The sequence below is a fragment of the Aphidius gifuensis genome, linkage group LG4 (genome assembly GCF_014905175.1).
Source record: "Aphidius gifuensis isolate YNYX2018 linkage group LG4, ASM1490517v1, whole genome shotgun sequence".
Classification (NCBI taxonomy): Eukaryota; Metazoa; Arthropoda; class Insecta; order Hymenoptera; family Braconidae; genus Aphidius; species Aphidius gifuensis.
In genome coordinates this window covers 13,020,349-13,035,764 of record NC_057791.1, presented here as the reverse complement: position 1 = coordinate 13,035,764, position 15,416 = coordinate 13,020,349, and the positions used below count along the sequence as shown (strand labels likewise).

Sequence of the window (15,416 nt, the reverse complement as noted above, 5' to 3'; positions counted from 1 at the left end):
TAGACCAATAAACTTACTTGTATATATCAATATATTTGAATTTTTTATTTTATTTTGAAAAAACAACCAAGAGTCTTGGGTAGTCTTGAGTAGTCTTGGTAAAAAAGAGAGATCTTGTCTTCGTCTTGTCTTGCATTTAAAAACATCAGTCTTGTCTTGGTCTTGGGGCCAGCCCTAATCTCTGTTTTTATTGTTTTATTCTGTTTTGTTACTTTTTGTTTTTTAAATACTGTGAACGCTGTTTCATTTTTTCTTTTCAAACTTTCAACCTTGAATACCCCATTTGTTGTAAAAAGAGATTTATTATTTTCTATCGCCGATTTTATCACCAAACAAACAATATCTACATAATTTTACCAGCTTGGTTTTTCCCTCAGCTATATTTTTACTTAGTTAGATTTTTTACTTAGCTGTAATTGTAGCCACACACTAATATTTGCATTATTTTACTCAGGTAGATTTTTTACTTAGCTTTGATTATAGCCAAACAAACAATATCTACATAATTTTATCAGCTTAAGTTTTCCCTTAGCCAGATTTTTTACTTAGTTTTAATTATAGCCAAACACACAATATCTGCATAATTTTACCAGCTTAATTTTTTTCTTAGCCACATCTTTTCCTTAGATAGATTTTGGACTTAGCTAGATTTTTTACTTAGCTTCAATTATAGCCAGACACACAATATCTACATAATTTTACCAGCTTGATTTTTTCCTTAGCTATATTTTTTAAAAACTTTTCACGGAAAAAAAATTAGTCCCGTATTTTGAAATGTGGCAAAACTAGTCAAAACAAGATGAAGGCAATGAGAAATACGGATAGTAGAAAGGCTAATAATCCACGATGAGCCGCCATGGGGGGCATCACGGGGTGCCACGGGGCTGAATTTGGGTACAGCCGATATGTAGTGTATGGCTGTTTAATGAGTCAGTTGATCACTCAACATTGGACTATTCAAAGAATCATAAATATAAATCAAGTTACCACCCGGGTAAAAATCATTATGTCTCTCGGAGATATTTGAGAGATCTCTGAAATGTCTCTTAGTCAAGTCTCGTTTGTGGCACGATCCGAGACTTGGCTGAGAGACTATGTTAAAGTCTCTATAATATCTTTGTCTCTCCTAAGAAAAATCTGGTAGAAATAAAATGTAGGCAATTAAACCCATGAATTTTATAACATAATAAATCTAAAAGTGTACTTTAAAAATAAAAAATACTTGTTTGTAGATTGATAAAAAAAAAAAAAATGTAATATTTTTTTTTTAATTCATTTATTATTATTGATTGGTTAATTTTTTTTTACAATAAAATTTATGTTTTAGATGAATTTTGAGTTTATTAAAATTATTGTAAATTTATAATCAATATACGGCTTAATTTATATGATATCGCTTTTTTATTTTTTATATAGTTTCTTTATTTTTTTTAGATTTTGTAGAGACTTTAACACAGTCTCTCTAATATCTCCGAGAGACATAATTATTTTTCAAAGAAAGATTTATTAGAGACAAAGATTTTATAGAGACTTTAACATAGTCTCTCAGCCAAGTCTCGGATCATGCTGAAAACAAGACTTGACTGAGAGACATTTCAGAGATCTCTCTAATATCTCCGAGAGACATAATTATTTTTCAAAGAAAGATTTATTAGAGACGAAGATTTTAGAATTTAGAATTTATTAAAATTATTGTAAATTTATAATCAATACGGCTTAATTTATATGATATCGCTTTTTTATTTTTTATATAGTTTCTTTATTTTTTTTAGATTTTGTAGAGACTTTAACACAGTCTCTCTAATATCTCCGAGAGACATAATTATTTTTCAAAGAAAGATTTATTAGAGACAAAGATTTTATAGAGACTTTAACATAGTCTCTCAGCCAAGTCTCGGATCGTGCCACAAACGAGACTTGACTAAGAGACATTTCAGAGATCTCTCAAATATCTCCGAGAGACATAATGATTTTTACCCGGGCATCAAAATAACCATTTTATTAAATTTATATAGTGAAAATTTACTCTTTTGCAGTACGGTAATTAAAAAAAAACGTCCAATTTTGAATTTGTTCGTCAAATTATTTCAAACACTGACGCATGGCTCAGAGATGAAGTAATCGATTTCTTTGCCAATTCATTGCATGAAAAATTTGATTACGAATTTATTCGTTGTTGGGCTTTTTAACATGCTGACCTCATGGTACCAATACCAGCTAATAAAAAACACATTCAACTATTACATTCAGCTGCTATCAAAATTTCTAACGTTGGCGCATATAGAATGGACGGTAGTCATTGGATCTGTAGTTATTTTGATGGTAACTTGATCTATATTTATGATTCTTTGAATAGTCCAATATTGAGTGATCAAATAAAAAATAAGTTAAAGATGTTATTCGGAAAAACATTAATAATGTCATACAAATTTAAACAGAGATACCACAAGATGATAATACATGTATTCTATTTAAATCTTCATCAGAAGAATATATTCAACATCTTGCAAATGAAATTGTTATATACTTATATTTGGTCTTAAATTATTGGTCTTTCAAATACCAAGGGCCACACTGTCTTGATAAAAAAACGCTCCCAATTCGCATTAATTAGTTATCAAGAATTGTTTACAATAATAGTGTAGTGTCTGATATGTTCTAATGAAAAAATAGCCATGAAGGATTGCTTATAACGATTTTTTAGAGGAGAGTGTGGCTCTAAAAAATTTAATTAGGAATTTTTTGGGCTTTACAAAATTTTTTTATGTTTCTTTGTTCGTAAAAGTTTCTTTGCTATGGTTGTAATTTGCTTAATCGATGAAAAAGTTATTTAAATTATCACGTTATTGAAAAAAAAAAAAAAAAAATTGCCATGGAAAAATTTTTATAAATAAAAGTATTAAACAAAATAAATTGAAAAAAAATTATTGTTTAGTTGAAAAAAAAAAAGTAAATTAAACGATTTATTTTTTTAATATTTGTATTGATTTATTTCTTGAACAAATCTAATAAAATCATTGATATTAATACCTACATGAAGTAGAACCTCAAATCTGTTTTATCTGTATTTTATTTGTGTACATAATTTGACAGCGCACATCAGAGCAAAAAAAAAAAATGTGTGTGTTAGCAGTACGCGCGAGGGAAGTGAAACTTCTTTCGCAGTCTGTCAAGATATTTGTAACGACTTTGATAATATGAACAATCAATTAATTAGTGATAATATTATTAATATTGATAAAGTTCATAGTATAAATGATATCAATATGATATTTATAATAATAATATCAATCATATCGTTAATATTTAAAATATAAATATTGATAATATTATATCAATATTATATCAATATTATATCGTTATTGATATTGTTATTATTATTAATACCATTGGTATTATGAATTTTTGATATTATTAAAATTATTATCAATATTATTATTATTTATACAATGAATATATATAAATAATAATAATAATAACAATAATTTAAATAATATTATAAATTATTAATAATATTATTGATATTAATAACAATATCTATAATAATAATATCCGAAATATAAATACTAATAATTACTAATATTTATATTTGAATATTAATCACAGTACTATTATTATTCTTATTATTATTATTATTAATATTATGTCGATATTAATAATATTAATATCAATGATTTTATTATTATCGATGATATTATTGAAATTATTATTGTTATTATTATGGATACTATGAATGAATATATATATTAATAGTATTGTTAATAACAATCACTTCAATAATATTATCCAGAATAATAATGACAATAATAATTTTGATAACATTATAAATTAGAAATAATATCAATATATATTAGTCATAATATAAATGATATGAATAATAACATTTATAATTATTAATATTTATACTTGAATATTAATGTCAGTATTGATCGTATCATTATCAATATTATATCGATATTATTATTATTATCATGAATATGATTCATACCATTGATATTATTACTAATATTATATTGATTACAATAATTATAATAATTATAATAATTATATTAATAATATTAATATACTAATAATAATCTTCAATTGAGTATATTCATTTATAATTTTTTGATTCATCATTTTTATAAACGCTGCAAACAAAACCGATCAGCTACACTATTGGCAACGCACACACACACACACACATTTATTTAAAACATATCTTCTTTCTCGCTCGTAGCCACTTACTCACTCATTATTAGTTATATGTGTCAACGCTTGCTCGGTCTGAGCGTTCGCTTGTTCCGAGCGTTCGCTCGCTCCGAGCGTTACATGGCCGACACACTATTTTTTTTTTTCACTACCCTGCGTAAAGAAGTTTCACTTCAAAAAAAGAAATTCAATTATATAATTTTAAATTTAAAAAAAAATTAAAGTGTAATGAATTTGGAATAATCGAGATAAACCACACGGGCTTTCGCCGGAGTTTTGAAAATTTTCAATTTTCAAGAGAACGAATAAGCTACTAAAAATTTTTTTAATTTTAAAAGTTATAATAGTAAATATAATCTCAACAAAAAAAAAAACAAAGCATTTTTTTCTCACAATTTTATTTTGAATCTCTGCGCATAGAATTATTGCGCATAATAACTTTTTCACGTTAGCAACGTGTGACAACGTCTTGCCATACTGTACCGCGATAAAACTTATATTTTTATTTCCTATTTATTCCAAGATACTAATATATTTATAACAGTTATTATTCAAATTTGAAAAATCTATAATAAATTACATTTACAATAAATAAAGTAGTTTGTTTTTTTTTTAAATTTTTTATTGATATTTTAATTTTTTCTGATATTGATGATAAAACATGTGGATTAACACATATTATACTGGATGCTTCTGGTTCATCATCATCATCATCATCACATCTTGTTTCAATTTTTGATATATTTTTCTATGTATAAATGTACATTGCTAAATTATTTTTTGAATTATCGACAAAATTATAAGATGATTTTTATTAACAATATTTGATGATTATATAAATGGTGTTAAATCACTGATACTTGCATCAATATTTTTTCAATAATCATTATCTTTTTAACTTTCGAATTTTCATTATCATTTTAATTAGAAATTGATATTGTTGTTTTAACTTTTCTTTTATATTCAATATTCAATAAATTAAACATATTTTTTTAGTTTATTTTATCAACACAATCTGAGTCTTCAGATATACTTTGATAAGCATCAAAATAAGTTTCTTCATCCTCATCATCATGAGTATTATTTCTTGAACTTTTATTTGTTTCATTTACTCTATCAATTGATTTATTCAATTGATCTATAAGTCTAACTTTCATTCGTGAACCTTTTGATTCACTTAAATTGATAGTATTGATTGGTGATGTAACATAGAGCTGCTGATATTATTATCATATCATTGTCTGATAATTCATTGAACTATGTGAATTGCCTTGTCCTATTTCTAACTGATATGGTGTATACATACTGAGTTGACCTAGATATAATTTGAATTTTGAAACATTATTCATAACAGAGAATTACTAAAACATACAATTTATTTACTTCAATAAGTTAATTATACGAATAAAAATATTATTTTTTTAACTTGAATATTTTTTTATTGCACAAGTTATTTTTATTTACAAGTTAATTATACGAATGAAAATATTATCATTTTTTTAACTTGAATAAATTTTTTTATCAACAAATCAGCATTGCTATTATACTATTATACTATTATGTTGTTGTTGCTCATTATGAAGGTTAAATAATACCATTTGTAGTTCTGTTGCTTTCAATATTAAATCACCAATTTTTTCAACTTTTAAACATGGTGGAAATAGTAATCGTAATTTTGATTCTTCAATAACAGTATTTGGAAAATTTAATAAATATACCTCAAGTGTATCCAACATACTCTTTTTAGTAAAAATAATTTGTTTTAGTTGTTCTTCAAGTGGTAATGGCCGAATTAACGCGGCAACTTTTTTAGTTATTTTCTATTTAGCTGATTGACCGAGAAGTTTTCGTCCAGCCCATACAGATGTATGGATAATTATCAATTATTAATTATTATTATTAAATATTATTATAAATACTTGATATAAATCCATGACAATTGATTCATGTGCTTTTTACTATAAATGGCCATGAAATATTTGTATAAGTGATACTTTTGATGTTGGTATTTTACCATGCATAAATATACCAGTTTAATCAAGTTATACTTACGATATATATATTAACAATAAATATATATATCTTAACTGTTAACATACGTATCTTTACGCGACCAAATATTTTGATGCGCCAGTCTACTTCTTGTAATCTTTTTTTTTTGACATTATATTGTGATACTATTCTAATTGTAATATAATATAATATGTACTCGTGTTGTCATAAATTCATTGAAGTTGTTTTTTTGTAAATTTATTCTTAATTTTACATTAAATTTTCATATTTACATACGTAAATGTCCTCAACTATCAACCTAACCTTCAAATTGTGTCAATTACAGATATCTTAATAGTTAACATACGCATATTAACTATTAAGATACGTATGTTTAATGTTAATATATATATCTTTGATGTAAACTTATCAGCCACCAACCATTTAAACATGGCATATGTTAACATTAAACAGGATATGTTAACTGTTAACATATCCTTCTCTGAGTGTAATTCTAATTTACAATGTTTTATAGAACGCGTTATTTTTTCTGAATATATCATCCAATGAATTATTTCTAAACATTCTACGACAATCTATCTTATTTTCATAAGAGACATACTCCTTTTTTGTGAAACACATACAATCGAAAAAGATCAATTAAATTTTAATGGATTTAAATTGTTAATACGCCACGAAAAAAATTGAAAAAATAGAGGAATTAGTATTTATGGAAAGGACTCAGTGTTTGGATTGACGCATTGGAAACAACAAGATATAGAAATATGCACATTCATAACGTCAAAGAATTATCAAATTTTTATTGTATATTCTTCACCGCTAACGAAAGCATCGTTTCTCCTGAACGTTTTAACGACTTCTATAAACCAACACAAACGATAAAGCAAAATTAAAGTTCTAGTTGGCGATTTTAACATTGATTTCAATAGTTCTAATGGTAAAAAGTTTGAAAGTGATATTTTACGGAATACAGTGTTGAAAAAAATATCGAAGGGGTACACGACTAAAAAAAATACCGAAATCGATGCCTTATTCAGTGAAGTATAAAATATTGCATATATTATACACCATATTCATATCATTATTGTATACTAATGTAATTAAAAGAATAAAATGTATGACAATAAAATGTAAACTTGTTATTTAGAAATATTCCAATAATATTTTAATAAGTAAAAATTAACACTAACAAATTCCAACAAATTTAAAGTAATTAAAAATGTGATCACTAACATTCTTCACCCTGAAAAGAGAATAAAAGATGAAATATTATATACTAAAAAAATCGAAAATAATAAACTACTTTGGCCGAAGATTCGAGTTGAAATGCCTCTTTGACGATTGAAAGCAATTGATTCAAACAGTATTCAAGAACTTGAGAATCAAAATAACGACGTTGCATTGAATGATGAACGTTAAAATCATATAAAAATGTTTTTCTCCATGACTGAACATAAAAAGTGGACATTAAATCAACATAAGGAAAAAACTGATGATTCTGTGAAATTTTGACGAGAGAATAATATGCCAAATTATTAATATAATCATCAGACACACAATTGTTGCTAGCGGTGCTGGTTTTGTACAAAGAAACTTCGAACTTAATATGATTGGCATCAGGATAAGATATACAGGCGAGCTACTGAATGTTTGGATCTGAGTATTTTTCCTTGAAGCCTATGATTCCCCTTCTATGCGTCCACTAAGTCACACATACATTTGCATACATTTATAAAAAAATAAACGATGTAAACCGAGTGCTGCCGAGACATGGTGATTTCGGCTGATGTCGGCTATCTCAAAGTAAACTCGGCAGCACTCGATTTACATCGTTTATTTTTTTATAAATGTGTGTGTGACTTAGTGGACGCATAGAAGGGGAGTCATAAGCTTTAAGAAAAAATACTCAGATCCAAACATTCAGTAGCTCGCCTGTATATAATAATTGAAATAGATAACGAAGATGAAGCTCAACATCAGGTATACTGCTCGAAACCATTTGTTGTAGCAAAACACGAATACATGGAACTTTTGGCATATCCATCAAGAAAAGGTATAAACTGATTAATCCATATATTGGCCTTATCATCAGTAGCGTAAAAATATTAAAAATCACATCGAGCTTTTCTTAGTGAGTTGCATTTTTCACATAAAAATTGTGAACCACAAACATCAAAGGGCCCCTCATCATTGAGCGGATGCGAACATACTTTACGACCACTTGATATTAACAGTTGATTAACTACAAAAGAATTAAAAAATATTAAGGAGGTTAATTAGAAAAAAAAAAATTTAAAACAACTTACGTTTTGAAGAAGCTCTGTTAATTGGATTCTTGAATGAAGAAATAGGGCGAGAAAAAAATGAAAAGAATGTTTCCATAAACAAAAAATTCGATTGATCTGAAAATTAAAATGTGAAGATTACAAAAAGAAAATAATAACAAATATGTGAAAAAGAAAAAAAAATACCAAATTTGCCATTGAATTGTCAATGATCATGGAGTTATGAAAACTAGTATTACTAGTATCATCTATAAAAAATAATATCATTATATTACGAACAAAAAGTTTGAAAAGTAAAAAATAAAAACGATAATAACAAACAGAAAATATACAATATAATAATCACCTAAAATATAGTAATGTTGAGAATGATGATCCATTTCAGTTACAATTGAGTTACAATTGAGTTACAACATACAATAACCAAAATTTTTGACATAAAAATAAAAAAACAAAAACGATGCAACTTCACATTAATAAATCAATAAAAAAAAAAAAAAAAAAAAAAAATGTGTGTGTTCGCAGTATGCGCGAGGGAAGTGAAACTTCTTTCGCAGTCTGTCAAGATATTTGTAACGACTTTAATAATATCAACAATTAATTGATTATTGATGATATTATTAATATTGATAAAGTTCATAGTATGAATGATGATATCAATATGATATTTATAATAGTATCAATCATAGTGATAATATTTAGAATATTAATATTGATAATATTATCAATATTATATCGTTATTGATATTGTTATTATTATTAATACCATTGGTATTATAAATTTTTGATATTATTAAAATTATTATCAATATTATTATTATTTATACTATGAATATATATAAATGATAATAATGATAACAATAATTTCAATAATATTATCAATTATTAACAATATTATTGATATTAATAACAATATCTATAATAATAATAATAATATCCGAAATATAAATACTAATAATTACTAATATTTATATTTGAATGTCATTAACGGTACTATTATTATTATTATTATTATTATTATTATTATTAATATTATATCGATATTGATAATATTAATATCAATGAATTTATTATTATCGATGATATTATTGAAATTATTATTGTTATTATTATGCATACTAAGAATGAATATATATATTGATAATATTACTAATAACAATTACTTCAATAATATTATACAGAATAATAATGTCAATAATAATTTTAATAACATTATAAATTAGAAATAGTATCAATATATATTAGTCATAAAATAAATGATATTAATTATATTAATAATAACATTTATAATAATAATATTTGAAACATAAATACTAATAATTATTAATGTATTTATACTTGATCATTAATGCCAGTATTGATCCTAACATTATCAATATTATATCGATGATATTATTATAATCATTAATATGATTTATACCATTGATATAATTATTAATATAATATTGATATCATTATTAACGATGATATTATTGAAATTATTGTTGTTATTTTTATTTATACTACGGTTATAGATATTAATAATATTATGAAGAATAATAATATCAATTTAATATCAGTAATAATATTAATGGTATTCATCATATTCATAATAATAATATCGATATTAATAATAAAATAATAATTATAATAATAATATCAACAATATTAATATACTAATAATAATTTTCAATTGAGTATATTCATTTATAATTTTTTGATTTATCATTTTCATAAACGCTGCAAACCGATCAGCTACACTATTGGCAATGCACACACACACACACACACACAAGCATATCTTCTTTGTTGCTTGTAGCCACTTACTCACTCACTCTTATTAGTTATATGGGCAAACGCTTGCTTGGTCTGAGCATTCGCTTGTTCCGTGCGTTGGCTTGCGCCGAGCGTTGGCTTGCTCCAAGCGTTGACTTGCTCCAAGCGTTACATGGCCGACACATTACTTTTTTTTTCACTATCCTGTGTAAAGAAGTTTCCCTTCAAAACATCGATCATTTTTAACCAATTTGTGAACAAATTAAAGGAAATTTTTCAAAATCAAAATGGGTAAAAGAAAACAAGGAGGGGATAATCCAAAACATGAAGAAAAAAAAATTGAACTGAATCAAAAAAACACAACAAAAGATACAACAATGAAAAGAAAAATTACAAAAATAGCAAATTGAAAAATAAACACAATATTGTAAGTAAAAAATTATAAAAAAATATAATAAACATAATTGAAAATTAAATTAAAAATTCAAATAAAGTGATACAGTTCGAGCACGAATAATACATAAAAGTCAAATAAAAGAATGGGAAAACGAACGAGGAACTGGGAAAACATTTACGATCGACATATGTGATGAAAGTAACAAAATAAGATGAAGTTTTTTTCGATAAGCTGCAAATAAATATCATGGATTAATTGAGGTACAGTTATCAATAAAATTTATAAAACAAAAAGATTTCTTGAAAAGAATAATTATCAAAATAATAAATTATTAAATAGTAAAGTTAAACAGAATATATACAATCACTGGAGGATTAGTGAGAAAAGTTAATGAACTATACCCATCGATAAATAATAAATGAATAATAGTACCCGTAGGGTCCCAAATGAACTTGGAAGACGAAGACGAAAATGAAAATATTCTAAAAATTAATTTCGAATTTGAAAAAATACAAGGAATTGTACATTTACCAAATAATTCATTTGCAGGTTGAATTATTAAAAAAAAAAAGAAATAACAATATTTTTAATACCGGTAATAATAATTATATTATCAGGGTCCAATTGGATACCCCTAGCTCCATCTTATGCATTATGAGGGTAACAGTTAAGGGAGCAAACGCATCCCCGAGCACCCCCGAATATTCCCGACCTACCCTCTGATCAGCTTGTGCTACTGACCCAATATATCGATCAGTTCACTGGGATCTCTGATCCCGTGACTACCAGCTCTAACTGCTTTAATTGCTTTAACTGCTTTAACTGCTTTAATAAGTGCTTTAAAAAGTCTCAATTAAATATTAAATAATTTTAAGAGTCACCAGCAAAAAAACTGTAAGTTATATTTATCCAATATTTCATTGATTTATTTTTCTTAAATATTCTCACTTATATTCACGTAATATTTAGTTACATAAATTATTAATTTAAACTCATTAAAATCATCTTGGATTTAACTTGTATTAAGTTCCGACTACATGGTCTAAGTTGGCTTGTTCTTTTAATTTAAATTCAAGTGCAAGTTTTGTGTTAAATTATTTATTCAAATAAATATTGAATAAAGTAAATTATAGTTGGCCGATTTAAGCAATAATTTGCTTGTTAAAAATATTCAGTTATTCTAAATATAACAATCAACGACCTCGTGGTCATGAATTTGGTTTTAGCTACGACCTGTAAAGTATTGTAAAGTGTTCATGCAATTATTAAATCAAACAAATGTAAAAGTGATCTTCGTTATAATGTTTATTGTAAATTCAGTGTTACACAAGTGCGTCAATTATCTCAAGGTTCACGTCAGTCTAAATTTAACTATTCGTTACTGAACATCAATACCATTGGTAAAGTTGTGGTATTTTAATAATAAATTTACCATTTTATTTAACATTATATTTTTTGTGTTTGACTCAAGTTTTTATAAATTATTTGTGTTCAATTTGTGTACTATTCTCGCGTGTTTCTCAGGTTTCTTTTTACCTCTCCCTACATTACGCAATTTTTTATCTCCCTACCCTTCTAATGTTTCTTAATTGAGCAGGATAAACAGGGCTAATATTACTTCATATCTAGCAGGGTAATTTTATCGGACAAAATACATATGTCTAATAGATAATCCGGCTACGATATTTCAATATAATCGCAATCATAATAGTAATTAATGAAGAGGAATTTATATATTCAATGACAGGACGGTTATTAAAAAAAAGAACAATCCCATTAGCAGACGACAGTGATTACGAAGTGAAATCAAATTTAGATGAAAAAAAAACTACTGAAACTAACTAAAGATACTAAATACTAAATTTACTAAAAAACATATATTTTAGATTGAATTAACTATGTAGGATGAAGAGGCAGAAAGTTTCAAGGGAAAAAAGGGTGACGTGATAGCACTGAAGGAATTGAAAATAAATGAATATAAAAAAATTAAAAGTTTCACAACGACTTCAACAACAACTAAAACACTAAATCCTAATTCAACGGAGGGAAAAAAGTTAAGTAAAAGAAATATAATAGGATACGTGAATTTCATAAATAAATATTAAACATTCACAGGGTAAAATCATGATACAACAGAATAAATAAAAACAAAGAATTTAAAAAGGTAGAAGAAAGCGATTCCGGAAATGGAGATGACTCATTAGAAGGAACAAGCAAAATGAATGAAAATTGAATAAACTTTACGCCTCGTAACAATGAAAAATAAATATTTCTATTCACGATTTATTTCTATTCATTTACTCAATTTTCAATAAACTAAAAAATGGAACTAAAATTCCTCCCGCAGGGCAAGCACAGTTGCCTCAGCAACTGTAACATAAATTTTTTTTTAACTTCAACTGATACTTGATTGTGGAAAAATGACGTTGCAGCTAATTGGGGGGTAAGATACCAAAGATGGTTTAACATCTTTCCTAATGTTGCATCAGATATTTTGTTATCGACTGATTGGTATTCGAACAGTACTTTCAAAAATTGAAGGTCATGGTTAGAAGCATGAATAGCAGATGAAGCCATGAACTAAGCCTTCACGTTTACTGTTACAATGAAATGACACATTGCAGTTAGTCTGAAACAATCCTTCACGTATACTGTTACAATGAAATGACACATTGCAGAGTTAGTCCTTGTTTTTCAGCAGTTCTTTATTGATTTGATGAATATGTTTTCAATGCGTAAATAGCTTTTGCCATCCAGCGAGCATGGTGAAATGCACCTGGGTACCTGAATTTCGCTTCAGAAAATGAAACTTTGCCGATGACTATTCGGGTTAAATTCAATAGTTCTTGATAGTCATCTTTTGAACATTTATCTTTCAACTTTTCCCGCTCAAATAAATCGATTGCATCGATATGCTCTATAAGCTTATTCTTTAAACTTTCAGCTTGTATACCTGTGATGATCTTCGCATGATCTAAATTATTCCAACCTTCTCGAAATCTTTTAAATGAAGAAACGTTTGGACTTCCAGCTGATGGAGTATATACTTCAAAAGCACTTCTTAATACGAGCTAGAAAATATGGTGTTGGCAAAGAAAATAGAGTAGTTGCCTTTCCAACAATTGCTTTAAAATAACTGCTGCGCCTTTGTGAATCCCCGAATTAGCGACAGTAGTATCACAGCATAGAGCTTTTATTTTGTCAGGAAGATTCCAATCAATAAGGACTTCGAATAATGCTTTTGCCTGAGAAGAACCTATTGCATTATCAATTTCAGGTACAGCTAAAAGCTGTTGCCATGATATTTACGGCAAGCTGAAATAACAGACGAATTATCTTTGTCCCCCTCCAAACCCTACAACTTTTACTTGAAACCTTTTACAATTTAAGCTATATTCCTCGAAAAAAATCCATTGATAAATTAAAATGGGACAGTCTGTATATAATAAATAAAAATATTTTTAAACATGCCAGTATTGACAGTCCTAAGCCTGTTTCAAATGTGAAGGAAAATATTTATATTGTAGTATATGAAGCTTGACAAGAGCAGCATCGGATTTGAGATAAAGTGATTGAAAAAACATGATAAAATCTTAGTTTTTTGCTAACTTCAGCTCCAATTAGCTATCATCATTTGTTGAATTCTGGAGGTGATACAGTTTTAATTTATTTGAATATTGATGATTTCAATTAATTTTTTGTATCATTTTACTTAAGAGACGGTTTATTTACATAATTATAATAATTACTCTCTGGGTTGTAATCAGTTAGCCGACAATTGACTTTTACTTGTTTTTTACAATTTGCACACTCCATAAAATCCTTGATATTCCACTTCAATGCTGATTGCAGTGACATATAACCAAGCTTTCTAATCACCTTGTAATTCACCATTAAAGTTTCAATCATATCCCAATGTTGATGACCACAAGCTTCACAGTTCATTGAATATAATGCACTGGGCATGGATACTTTATTTAAATGTCCAAGCAATTTGCACCAATTGAACACAGGGCAAGAAGTAAAATCATAATTAGTGACAGATAATCCAATATCATTCTCAAAATGAACTGTTATATTTTCCTTATTTTCATGATGATTTTTCAATAGTAGGAAACGTGACTTCATGGTTTTTATAGCTGGTCCAGTTTTTATTAATTCTATGATGAACTTACAAAACTTATTTTCAGCTTTTTCTAATGTTGAATAATAATTAGGTTCATCAATAGCACCTGTTAGCAAACAATGGACTAGAGCATCAAAAGCACACGTTCTTGTTTCTCGTATTTTTTTCCTTCAACTACTTCTTTTACTGAAGTTTTAGAAGATTTTTTTTTACAATATTCATCAGGACTATTTATCTTCATAACAGGTAGTTTACCACCTTCATCAAAAAATTGATCAAAATCAGATGAAATACTTCGAATACCAACTGTCAAACTTCTCAGATGATGCATCACGAAATTATCAGCATTTTGTGGAAGAGGATAATTTTCAAAAACTTTATGCTCGATATCCGGAAATACTCCATTATGCCATTATTTGCATTTTTTTTTATCTGTAGATGAAAATTTGATTAGCTTTCCATACTACAGTGGTCATGCAACTTCAAGCCACGTGGAAAAAGTATTTCAGGATATCAAGCATAATGATTGTAATTAATTAATTTATAATATTGATGCATTATCAATAATAATAATAATTGCAATAACTGCTTTGACTTAATAGAAACTGGTAAACATTTCATGTTGTTGAGGTTAGTTGAGTTTGTTGAA

The 15,416-nt window shown here is 26.6% G+C and overlaps 1 protein-coding gene across 1 annotated transcript; it reads right to left on the bottom strand.

Moving 5' to 3' along the window:
• Positions 1-8,309: 8,309 nt before the first annotated feature.
• Positions 8,310-15,172, bottom strand: LOC122853867. Its single transcript, XM_044154278.1, has 4 exons — positions 15,168-15,172; positions 14,391-14,935; positions 11,383-11,478; positions 8,310-8,446 (listed from the first exon to the last, which is right to left on the bottom strand). Exons 1-4 carry the CDS (start codon positions 15,170-15,172, stop codon positions 8,310-8,312), a joined length of 783 nt encoding a protein of 260 aa, XP_044010213.1.
• Between the last annotated feature and the right edge of the window lie 244 nt (positions 15,173-15,416).